This window comes from Ursus arctos, unplaced genomic scaffold (assembly GCF_023065955.2).
Source record: "Ursus arctos isolate Adak ecotype North America unplaced genomic scaffold, UrsArc2.0 scaffold_9, whole genome shotgun sequence".
Taxonomy (NCBI): domain Eukaryota; kingdom Metazoa; phylum Chordata; class Mammalia; order Carnivora; family Ursidae; genus Ursus; species Ursus arctos.
In genome coordinates, this window is record NW_026623111.1 from 54,826,760 (window position 1) to 54,840,085 (window position 13,326).

The 13,326-nt window shown below is 36.6% G+C and overlaps 1 protein-coding gene across 10 annotated transcripts in view; it reads left to right on the plus strand.

Annotated features, from left to right (window-relative positions):
- Positions 1-13,326, plus strand: part of SLC4A4 (solute carrier family 4 member 4) — a 351,418-nt gene that overhangs the window by 332,797 nt on the left and 5,295 nt on the right. For all 10 annotated transcript variants that reach the window (XM_026510000.4, XM_048211820.2, XM_044388202.3 and 7 more), the window contains 4 exons: positions 1,832-1,900; positions 4,482-4,655; positions 7,049-7,210; positions 10,780-10,876. In XM_026510000.4, the coding sequence (XP_026365785.1) occupies positions 1,832-1,900; positions 4,482-4,655; positions 7,049-7,210; positions 10,780-10,876 (502 nt within the window). The remainder of the gene's footprint in view (positions 1-1,831; positions 1,901-4,481; positions 4,656-7,048; positions 7,211-10,779; positions 10,877-13,326) is intronic.

Here is a 13,326-nt window from a genome sequence, read left to right on the forward strand (position 1 = left end):
GTGAAATCTGGCATAAATTCAGAGAGAACAGACCTCAGCACTATGGTAGAACTTTCCTTCACTCTGGTGCTAGAACTACGTTAGAGAAAATATTTAGCTAAACTTAGGGGAGGGGTGGAGATAGGGCTTAGTATCACCTTTGTGATTACTTTCTTTCAAGCCAGAAAAAAACACTTTACTCAGATTAAAAAGTAACTACTGCAGAATTTCCAACTATATGCCCAACTGTAAGAGAACTATACGTCTCTTTTCCCCCTCCACCTTTCTTTCCTTCCCAAGGAATTACAAATGAAATGAATATATGAAAGGAATCATCATATATTAAAGAAAAAGGGAGTGCCCTTGCCTGCAAAAGATATTTTTAAAAATTTGAAAATGAGTGAAAGCTGCGAAATGGTTTCTTTGTTAATTATTTTTTGGTCAGTTTGTACAGGGGAATGGAAATATGTACATTCTAAAGGAAATAAAGGCACGTGTCCAAACTCAAGTGGCTTGAATGTGATGTGCTCACCTCTTTGTGGTGACCGTGGGGTATTACAGCACACATGGCTTCCCCAACACTCATACTGTCCCCCTGACCCCCTCAACAGTCAATGTCGTTTATTTTTTTCTGAACTCAAGATCAAATTAGCTATGTTACAATAACTAGTTTTTTCTAGAAGGCGCATGTGATGTTTTATGTAAATAAATATATGTATTACATATAAATTTAACAATTCCAATAGCTAGCCAATAACAATTGGAGATAGTCATGACGTATTTTGAATTTACTACTTTTCCAGTAGTGGCCGAAGGGTCTCAGATACAGACCATTTTAGGTCATTCCAAGGGGAGACTGAGAGAAATTGTGTTTCATTTAATACATGTCATAGTTCTTTAAAAATTACTCTGAAGTCATACTGTTTCCTGCCTACAAAGTCTCCTTTATGTAGATCTGGTAAGATTGAACTTAATTGATTGTGGTTTTTGAAAACCGAAATTACTTGAACTTCTTTTCAAAATGCAAGCTTGAGAATCTTTTGTTGTTCAAACAGAAGACTTCCCAGAAACAGAACCAACCTTGAGTTGCTTAGTTTCTACAGTACTAAGGACAGTTCAAAGGTCTAGGAATAGATACAACTTAAGGAATATGGCATTGGAACTTCCCATTGTTAAAACACTTTGTATTACTGTAAAAGACTCTTGCTAATTAATGAATGAAAATGTATTAATTCACTTTTTTAAAGATGTGTATTACTACATGTGTGTAATTAATTGCTTCCGTATGCTCGATGCTCCTTTCAAGTACTGTTCTCATTAGTTAGTCCTCTTAATATTCCTGAGAGGAAGAAAGGGAACAGCCGTTTGATGTTTGCTTAATTGAAAGAGGCATTTACACACCAAGCTGATAGATCATTTGGCAAAAATTAGTAAGGAAAAAATCAACAGACTGTTGGAAAGGAGATTGGTCTCAGGAGTGAAGCAACTGTCTACCTCTCTTTCTACCTCACAGTTCATGCAAACATCTGGTTTACATAATCATTCCTTTTAAGGGGAAAGGGAAACAAATTTTTTTTTCCCATTAAAAAAAATTATTTTTGAGGTCATGCATTGCTCATTGTTAAAAAAAAAAAAATGCCAACGGGTATCAAATGAAAGTTGAAAGTCTCCCTCCACTTACTTTTAGAGTCTAGAAGTTTATCAATGATGAGTAAAGCGCACTAATTAGAGGTCACTATATTATGTCCTATCTTTTAGTTTCAGATTTGGCTTTTATTTAAACTATCCTTCTTCAGTACTGTTTTTATTATTGCTTTTTTTTTTTAACCTTTCTCCATTTTTTTCTTTATAGTTTATTCCCATGCCTGTGCTCTATGGCGTGTTCCTATATATGGGGGTAGCATCCCTTAATGGTGTGCAGGTAAGTTTTCCATAGCAATCTAAGTATAGCTGTGGTTTTTTTCTAGTAGTAAGAGTAGTCCAGTAACAGATCTTTGACGAAAAGTGCTACATATTAACTGCTGAGTTTTAGAAATGTATGTATTTACAGAAAACAAACTGGCGGTTGCCAGAGGGGAGGTAGGTGGGGGGATGGGTGAAATCCAGAAAGGGGATTAAGAGTGTACTCACCATGATGAGCACTGAATAGCGTATAGAATTGTTGAATCATTATACTGTACACTGAAAAGAATATAGCAGTATATGTTAGATAGATAGACAGATGATAGATAAAATGCATTTGTTTTCTACTTTCTCTGCCATACACCTCCTTATTTTCTGACTTACTTAACAAAATTAATTTGTGCTAACAAATGTTACCATAGACACCCATTTTGAAATAAGCTGTTAAAGGCCATTTAACTAGGGAAGTGAGAGAGCGGTGATCCATCTTCCTCCCTCCTCCCTTCCCTCCTTCCTTCTTTCCTTCCTTCCTTCATCTCAAGAAAGAAATTGACCCCTTTTGGTGTGCTTCTCAAGATACTGTTTGTCCATCTGCCTTTAAACTATACTAAGAACAGGCTGCTATTTGATTTGCTTTTCACATGGCTGAGATCAATGATCAAAAGTTTTGCACCAATAAAAGAATAAAGTCAATGTGGTTTAGTGCTACTTTTGTCCAAAACTTCAGCTATTCACAATTTGGGTAAAACTGGCCCCCTTTAAAAAAAAAATCATTAGGGAAAACTTTGTAAGGGACTTTGTCTTTCAACTGAGGTTTAATTTAATTGGCACCAGGAGACTGGAAGTACTTCTGCTGCTTTCTGGCACCTTGTTAATTGTAGCCTTATTTAGCACTTACTAATGTTTTAATGGGAAAAGACTGCATGTTCTGTGAACATCATAAGAATTTATTTAAACCCCTTCATAATAGTCCTTGCTTTCATTTATTGAATTTAGATTAATTTGGTTTTAGAGTCAGATAGAGCTGGGCAGGTGGCCAGACCCCCAAAAGCAGAAAAGGCTGTTTTATTTTTCCCTTGTTTAGGTCCCCTCTGGGTAGAGTTCTTCACCATTGGGGTATTTGTCACAAAATACAAGATGGTGCTTCATAGATTGGACTAGATGAATGTGAATGGGGGTTTATTTGTGCCTATGAAACTTTGGGCAAGTACAAATATATAAAAAATACTTTATTTTTACCTGGCTTTGTAAATATTCTTTTTTCCCCTAAATGGAAAAATATGAAACTAATATGGCTCCCAAACTAATAGTTCTTTTTTTTTTTTTACCTTAATAGGTCAGTCTAGATCAGAAGTTTGATTTTTATGTGTTCTAGGTGTTAAACCGATGGTTAGAGCTTAGTACGTGTTTGTTAAATTAAACAGAAGGCAAAAAATCAACAGTTTTACAGTGATGGGGAAAAAATCCTTTGCTAAAGGCACAGCCAGTGGATTTCTTAAATTCTGCAGTGCTGTTGTCCCTCTTGCCTTTTCTCCTGACTCTCCCTCTTTTAGAGCTTTTGGCAAGATTTGATTTAGCAAGAAATTTTGTAACCCAGTCTTTATAAACAGCAAGGCCTCCTCCAGTCAAAAATAGGCCTAGACAGAGAAAGAAACTTTGTTACATAGGAAATAGCTTCTGAGAAGCTTGTCTGTGTTAGTCTAGTTTATTTGCACACTTCTCCCTTCCCTCTAGAATGCAAGCAGAGATGTTATGTCAGAGTCTTATTACATAATAATTCAATTCAAAGCTCTTTACTGAGTATCTTTCATTTGAGAGATCCTCTGGTAGGTACCTAAAAATCATCCTTCTCACCCACATCCGTGGAAACTCTTCAGTTAATCTGAGGCACAGTATCTGGCACAGAGGTGCTCAGCGGTCAGTGTAGGACCTGTTTCTGCAACACTGATAGCCTCTCCTGGATTCGAATGTCCAGTGGTTGACACTCTGAAGCTCACTATCATCATCATATGGCTTTTCTTTGAAAAGAAATGATAATGAATTGCTGAATGTTATTAGTTAAGTTATGCCATAGATAAATAATACGGAATTTATGACAATACCACTGCATTCCCATTTTCAAGTTGGAAACTCCCTTTGTATCTTTGAAACATCCCTGAAATGTCTAAGATGCATAGTAACCCCTTCTCTTCTTTCAGGTAAAGTGACTAAGACAGAGTAAGATACACGAGTTAGATGTCTTCCTTCATTACGAAAATAGTCATAAGATTCTCTCTCTGGAGACTCAGTAAAAATAGGAAGTAAGAGATGAGCATCTAGAATTTATATCTGGCTTCGTGACTTTATTATTTGGTGGCCACTTTGTCTCCTACATTTGCATAACATTCCTGCAAAGTAGCAATATTGGAAGACTCCTATTAAGTCTTACTGTGCTGGACTAAATTTCTGTGTTCCCTGACCAAGGTCCTCTGAAAAGGACACTGCTTGCCTAAATTATAGAATATATAAATCGTGAGTTGTTAGTTAGGCATTGTGGAAATGACTTTGTGTACCAGCTCTTGGAGTAATACAGTTGTACTCTTGTCTCCTTTCCTCCCCAGTTCATGGATCGTCTGAAGCTGCTGCTGATGCCCCTGAAACACCAGCCAGACTTTATCTACCTGCGCCATGTGCCCCTGCGCAGGGTGCACCTGTTCACGTTCCTACAGGTGCTGTGTCTAGCCCTGCTCTGGATCCTCAAGTCAACCGTGGCTGCTATCATTTTTCCAGTCATGGTAGGGATTCCTTTCATTGAACCTCCCCATGAAGTCATAGCAGTGTCATTTGTTATTGTCACATAGGAGACACATGTGTCTTTTCTTTGTGGTTCTCATTTTTCCAGCTTTGGCCAAATAATTTTGATTTGATCAGTTGTAATTTAAGGTTCCTATGTCTGTGGTCATCTACACTGGACTTTAGTGGCAAACTCAGCCGAGTTCAGATACCAACCCTGGTTTCTGCTGGTCAGGGAACCTCCATGAGCTGCCATGAACTTGTCAGTAAAATGAGCATGGCTTTAGAATTGTCATTCTGAGCGACTATGATAAATATGAAATATATAGCACAATGCCTGACATATAGTAGACACCAGTGCACATTAGTTATTTTTAAAATATTGTACAATAGAATCAATCTAAATAACAAAGTATAGCACATTACTGTCCAAATAATAAGAAAACAAGTTTGGCAACTTCTGAAGGTCCCAGTGAATTAGAAGAAATGGAGTGAAGAGTGAATTTTTTGAAGTTCTTTTTTTTTTTTTTTTTTAAAGATTTTATTTATTTATTTGACAGAGACAGCCAGCGAAAGAGGGAACACAGGCAGGGGGAGTGGGAGAGGAAGAAGCAGGCTCATAGCAGAGGAGCCTGATGTGGGGCTCGATCCCAAAGCACCGGGATCACGCCCTGAGCCGAAGGCAGACGCTTAATGACTGTGCCACTCAGGCGCCCCATGAAGTTCTTGCTAAGTTTAAGGATAAGTCTGGGCTCTCAATCCTTGCCATGATATGATGAGAAGCAAGGTAAAATAACTTAACATTGCACTTGGAATTACAAGTGAAAGAAGGAAAAAGGAAATACTAGCTCTGCATTTGGCTTTATTGTTGAATTTTGTACTTTACCATAATTTTCCATTTCTTGCAAGAAAATACACATGCATATACTTGAAACAAGTCACCAAGCCAGCCTCAGGTCTGATCTGTCTCTCCCACAGCTTTGAAAACAGAATTCTCTTACACAGACATATTGTATTTTTTAATAAAAATCATCTTACTCTCAGCCAGAGTTATTATTTTATCTTATTTGTATTTGTTTTTTGTAATTTTTTTTTCTCCAAGGAAGCAGGAAAAAAAATGCTATAAAATACTAGTGATATTTGTAGAGTCATATATTTTTTCCCTGATGGTCCCTTATATCCCCCTTTTTTCTCCTTAAACTCTATTAATTTACTGGGAAACACATTATTTTCTAAAGAGTGTGAGAAATGACTCCCATTTGCCTATTCATATAGTCTACCTATTAGTTTTGCTAAAGACAGGAAAAACAAGGTTAGACCCGGGTAGATTTGGAATATGTCCAGTAAATCACTTACTGTTTGTGCTAAGTAGTAATAAAAATGCATTCCCTTTATAAAGTATTTTTTTTATCCTTCTAGAGCTTTTATTTGATCACAAAACAATAATGTAATAATATCAGTTGGGCAGATGTTGTTACTTTCCCTAGGAGATGAAGAAACAGACATATAGAGCCCATGATATGGATAAACACAACTGTTTAATCTGAGACAGTGTCATGACTTTCATATCCTAGTGCATACTAATTTTACTCTTGAGCAAAGACATCTTTCATGGGCCTTTAGAAGTTGCTGTTCAAGGGCAACTCATAGAATCAAAGATATATATTTTAAGAATACTGATTTTAGAGGCAGACTGCTGGGGCCCTTTGTTGTATTTTTTCCTTACCTGGCTTTGTGATCTTGGATGACATACTTATGTCTCTAAGCCTGTTTCCTCAGTTGTAAGATGGAAATCATAATATCTACTTTTTGAGTTTGTGGTGGGAATAAATGAGAAAATCCTGCCTCAGAGTTTAGCACAGCCTCTGACACACTGTAAGCTTTCTGGTCATAGTAGTGGTTGAAGCTGCTGCGTAGATTAAATGGTCTGAGCATACTCAAGTACTGTCTCATTATTAGCACTTCGAAGATGTAGTGTGCTGTACGTTGTACAGATTTTCTTGATTTTCAAAAACCTGTGTAATGCTTTAGTTTTGAATAATTAGAAATCATATGCAGGCTGTTTTTCCCTTTAAACTTTCAGTCATTTTATTAAAAATTTGACATGGAAAAAATGGTTTTAAAAATAATCCTCTTGCGTTGACATTCTAAGTGAATGTGATCGTACATTTCAGTGAAGAAAGTAAGTTTTACTTAAGACTTTTATGACCTAACTTTCCCCATAAAGAAAATGTTTATGGTCCAGTTAATATAAATCCATACAAGCAAGATGAGTTCTCTCATATTCTAGCCTTATGCAATGTGGGTTTCTACTGCCTTTGATAGGGTAGTATCAGTGCTCACCATGACTTCATCTGATGTGGTTTCTTTCATACTTTCTGTATTATCCTTTCAGATCTTGGCACTTGTAGCTGTCAGAAAAGGCATGGACTACCTCTTCTCCCAACATGACCTCAGCTTCCTTGACGATGTCATTCCAGAAAAGGACAAGAAAAAGAAGGAAGATGAGAAGAAAAAGAAAAAGAAGAAAGGAAGTCTGGACAGTGACAATGATGATGTAAGGAACTTTCCAAAATTACAAAACAAAGCTAAAGAAATAAATGTGAAAAAAAAAAAAAATATATATATATATATTCCTTTATGTGAGATATATGGCTTCAGTCTTCACTTTCCTTTGCCCTTTATTTCCTTTCCTTAGTTTTTTATATTTTCTGAAGTCTTTCTATAACCATTAATATACTAATAACAATAAAATGACTTCCTTGGGGCGCCTGGGTAGCGCAGTCGTTAAGCGCCTGCCTTCGGCTCAGGGCGTGATCCCGGCGTTCCGGGATCGAGTCCCACATCGGGCTCCTCCGCTGGGAGCCTGCTTCTTCCTCTCCCACTCCCCCTGCTGTGTTCCCTCTCTCGCTGGCTGTCTCTCTGTCACATAAATAAATAAAATCTTTAAAAAAATAAAATAAAATAAAATAAAATAAAATAAAATAAAATAAAATAAAATAAAATGACTTCCAAAAAAAAAGCCCACCACATCTAAAGAACTCCAGTCTCCCATCTCATAGATGAAAAGGAAATTTGCTTCATAATGCTATAAAATGTATGTGGTTCGCTATTGATAATCCAGGATTTAAATATGAGCTAATAACTCAGTTTTATGTAATTTCAAGCCTGATGTGGACAAATACTTAATGACCTCACCAACTATGATCTATGTATCCATTTGAGTAGGCTCTCAACCAAAGTTCTCTTCTATTGTACTTATCCTCACATTGAACTTTGACATGATTTAAGACGAGCTCTCTGTAACCCTTCAATGAAAAGGGAAGGGAATTGGAGCTTGGGATCTTTTTACGGAATTGTAGTAGGCAGGTTTGTAGTCCAGATGATACTCCTGCAATTGGGTGATTAAGTTGAGAAATAAGATTATTGCCCTTTTTTTTTTTTTCTTTAGGAGACCATTTCACAGGTGCTCCCGTAGGGGTCTGTAATCAGTACTAGGAGAGCAGCTGGGATTATTTAACACACACACACACACACACACACACACACACACACACATAATTTATCCCAGTAGCCTTTTGAAAGGACTGCCAAAATGACGTTTTCTGTGTGAAGATTTGTTCTGGATTTTACACAGTGCAGTATCCCCATTCTAATTGCATCCCTGGTATACAGTTCTAAAGTGGGGGTAGAGTTAAGTTTTGATGTCTACACTGTACTTGATCATTTGATTGATCATGCATGCTTGTCCTTACTTGCCATAACAGCTGTTTATAGTACATGTTTTTGTTCCGATTTTACAGGAGAAAATGTAGACTGAGAAATGTGAAGTCAGTTTTGTAACCGTACACAGCCATAGCGGCACAGCCAAAACTCCAATCCAGGCCTGTCTGGTTGTTTCCAGCTGGTCAGGCTGTCTGATTGTATTCTTTGTGGAGAATTTAGAAATAGTACAGTGAAGGAAGGCAACAGACAAAATTGGATTTCAGATAAATTGATCCAATAAAAAAAGGCCAAATATATGAGGCACATTTAGCTAAAGAGAAAAAGAGTCAGAGGGAGCTTTTGTGACTGTCATCATGCATCTTCAGTGAGAACAGGTGTATAGATTTTCTGTTTCCAGTGATGACGGAAAAAGAGATTGTGTTTAAATTGCAGTACAGATTAGGGTGCAGTGTTAAAAAGAATGATATGTTTACACCCTGAATAGAAATCAAAATTTGAAGTTAATTTCTAGACCACTCAAGACAAAAAAGAAAAAAGGAATGCCTAAAATACTGACATAATTAAAGTGATACTTTTCAATTTTCAAAACAAGTATGCCAGTTGGTGTACATGGACACCAAACTTAAAATTTGTTACATGTTACTAATATATGAACTAATATTATAGAATCCTCATCTCTAATAGTTTTTAAGAAAAAAATGGTAAAATACCAACTTTTGAGATATTTTAAATTTGTGTTCTCTGGTGTCAAAAGTTGGATCAAATGAGCTCCTGAGAAGTTCTTCTTTGTTTCAGTTTTCAATAAATCATATTTTATTTAAATAATTCTATTTTATTAATGATATTTACCATTTCCAGCTCTGTATTTCCAACAGATTTCTTGAAGATAATGTGTGATACTTTTTTCTTTTCCTTTCTCTTCTTCCCCCAGCCCCACCAAAAAACAACAAGCTTATGGTATTTGTCTTACTGAACTCACGAGGACAATTTAGAGTACCTATGTGTAATAAGTTGTCTGTGTTGAACTCATTATTTGGGGGCTCTCCTGGTGTTCTCCTGGTAATCAGGGGTGCTGGTGTCCATGGATAAAGACAGCCACGCAGGCGCATGGTGGTTACAGAATTTTTATGAGCAGAAGTATTAAAAATGTGGCTTGCCAATATTTTGAGCTACTCAGTCATTTTTGGATCTGGCTGGTAGGCTATGATTAAGGGTTGGCTTCGAACCTGTTCATCTATAAATGCTATTATTTGGGGAAACGTTTGAAATACTGTGATTAAAACTTGTCCTTCTTGACATTCTCGTAAAGGTACATGCATGTGGCATCTTTCTTTCTTTCTTTCTTTCTTTCTTTCTTTCTTTCTTTCTTTCTTTCTTTCGTCTATTTAAGTACAATATCTTAGTCCTTTATAATTATATTGTGGCTTATTACCCTCTTTAGACTCACCTTAAAGGAATATTCAATGTATATAGTAGTCTGTATGTTAAGGTTTATTTTTTCTTTATTTTCTTTGACTTCTTGTTCTCCCCCCCCCCCCCATCTTTCTGCTAAAGGCCATCTCTTTGGTACCTACAGTTAAGGGATGGATTTGACTTTTTTGGTCCAAACACAGGCTTGTATTCAATATAGTGAATTCTTAAAAAAAGGAAGGTGGTAATCCTTTGAAAATCTGTTATAGTTTTGGCTTTGGTGATATGTTTTTTCATGAATAGCTGCCTGATTTTATCATTTTATTCTGATTATGATTCTTCTCTGCTTACCTGACAATCATAGGTACCTTCCTTTTGATGTTTATTTTCTCATGTTTTGCTAAGCTTTCACATATCATTGGTATAAACAAATTGAAATGAACCTTTAACTCTAAAATAGTTTTGATGGATTATTAGAGTAGGAGGGAGAGGTTTATTTTCCACTGTACATTGAGGGCTCCCTGATAGTGACTGTTAGTCTTCTACCTGTCTTGGAAGGAAAGTCTTGGACGTGGAATCAGAAAGTATAAACGAAACAAGAATTTCTAGACCATGCTCTAATTGAGGGAGTTTCCTAAATTTAATCTTACATGTCGAGATTATTTACTTTACCCAACAACAAACTCATAAATATTTGCTCCCTGGGAATCCAGCTTATGGAAAGCTTTACAATTGTTTTAATTCGTAGTGATCTCTCTTTGTTGCGGTCCTAGTTTTAATTAACTTTATCCCATTAACTCAGGTGAGAGGAAAACAAGTGTGAGAAAAATTGTGTAGAATTTGAAAAGGTAGCAAGTAAAAATGATTATATCAAAGTCTTTTCTCCTTAGACAATGTAAATGCTAATATGATAGGTTTGATCAATAATGGGAGGTAGGGAGGGCTGTATAGTAAAAACTTTCTAAAAACTGTTATAAATTTCTTTCACAGTCTGACTGCCCATACTCAGAAAAAGTTCCAAGTATTAAAATTCCAATGGACATCATGGAACAGCAACCTTTCCTAAGTGATAGCAAACCTTCCGACAGTGAGTAGAACTAACCTCTTGCATGTCTGCTCGAATATGATTTGCACTTGCAGAGAAAAAATTTTAGCATTATCATTTACATTACCTTTCCCTCTGTTTTCTGTTTTTCTTTGTGAAGAGTTACACTTAATTACTATAAAACTTCATTTTTCCATTCCTTGAGCTTCACTCTTCTTCCTTTTATCCACTACCTTTTAAGTTTTTGTTTGGTAGTCTTTTCTCTGATCCAAGTTATCACCAGTTTCTTTCAATTGCTAAACTCGTAACCATGTTTTTAATTGATTTTTCATTTTTTCTACTTGTATTTAGAATTGCAGCTTATAGTACTACATCACTGTCTGTTACTGTTTGTCTTCCTTAGGCTTTAGCCAATGACCAAATGAGCTCAAGAGAGAAATTGCATCATGAGTCTGTAAATGATCAGTGAATCAATTGTTCATACCAAGCATTTGGAATAATTGTTATTTTCAATTAAATTAGCAATCATAAAATATTAATACAACTTTTTAGGTATTACTTATAAGATATATGCAGTTTCTTCCTAATTTCCTTATTCCTTTTCTGCTATTTCAAAAACACCTTTTTAACTGGACTGGTCTTTTGGGGTAATAGTTTGATGGCTAAGGTGTAATGGTTTCTGACGTATCATCTTTTCTTCTGTAATTGAGGTAACAGGCCACTTGAAAAGGGGGAAAACCTGTATAGTAACATAAGTGAATATCTCAAGCTTTTCCAATAGCAAGTAGCAATTGCTTCCAAAGTACTTTCACTTTGGGCTCTCATTTGAAGAAAATATCTTCTTTTCAATCCAGATGCACTTCAAAGTCTACTAATCTGTTATGGGGAAAAAAGACAGTTGAGACACTTTTATTTCTGTTTGACAGTGCCACTTCAATTTCAGTAAGAGGTTACCGAGAGAAGTTTGAAATGAACGACTATTTATGAAAAATAGGTATATTAGTTGTCCGTTGCTGTGGAACAAATTTAACAGCTCAAAACAACAAACATGTGTTTTCTTATATAATTCCCGACATTCAGGAATGTAGGCGTAGAGGATTTAGGTGGCTCTGTGTCTGGGTCTCCCGTGAGATTGCAGACAAGCTTTTAGCTGGGGCCAAGCTTGAAGACAACAGGAACTGAGATCTGCTTCTAAGCTCACATGGAAGGCAGTTGGCAGGAAGTTTCAGTTCCTTGGCCTGTGGACACCTCTGTGGGGCTGCCCATAATATAGTTTTCCCCGGTGCCAGTGAGAACAGAGAGAGAAACCAAGACAGAAACTGCAGTCTTTTTATAACTGAATCTCAGAAGTGACATGCCATCACTTCTGCCATGTTCTGTTGGTCCCACACAGACCAACCCTGGTACCAAATGGGAAGCAATTACACAAGGACATGAATATCAGGAAGTGCAGGGAACATTGGGGGTCATCTTGGAGGCTAGCTGCCACAGTGGGTTTAGAGAGCAGTCTCAGCTTTGGTGTCCAGTCTGTAACCTATCACTTGTAACTGAGGCTAATTTCTTTTCAGTACCATCAGCAGGATTTAGTCAATATTTCTTTTCTGAATTCAAGCTCCTCAAACCATATCCTGGCTTCATTTTTCATTTTATTAATGCTAGAGCATTAATAGCAAAATGAAACTGTGAAAGGGACACGGCACATATGTCTTCTGTTGGCATCCTGACCTGGTGTAGCCTTTCTAAGTACAGTTTAAATGCTGCTTCAAAAATAAAAAATAAAAAGTACCACGAGCTAGAATTTGAGGCTTGTGGAAAGAGTTTATGGCAAATTGATTATTTAGTGCTAGTTGTTATTCATGCTCTCAAAAACCCATTAGAAAGATACATGGAAAATTGATATGATATTAGAAATTTACTTAAACAAAATATCTTTGATCATTCTAACTGAAATCTTTTCTAATGACATATTAATCTTTTATAATCCATGAAAGAACAAAATTGATGGTAGAGGTACAGGGTAATTAAGTTCCTCACAATTTTTTTCTCCCCCATGAATAACAGCAGGACAAAACCGTGGATGCTGAAGATGAAAGGAAATCCAAGGGCAAGACTTAAGACATAAAGTAGATGCTCTAAAATTGATTGGCCTCCTGCCACTTCACGGAAGAAAACAGTGGTCCATCCCAGAATACCTAGGGGAAATGGAACTAACAGATTTTTAACTTGGTCACATAACTTTAGTTTCTTAGCTCAATACGATGTCTCTTGAAATTGTCTAGGGGCACCTGGATGGCTCAGGTGGTCGAGCATCTGACTCTTGATTTCAGCTCAGGTCATGATTTCAGGGTCATGAATCAAGCCCAGCTCCGCGCTCAGTATGGTGTCTGCTTGTCTCTCTCCCTCTGCTCCTCCCCTTGCTCATGCATACTCTCTCTCCTTCTCTCTCAAATTAATAAATAAAATCTTTTTAAAAATTGTCTAAATTTGCCTCT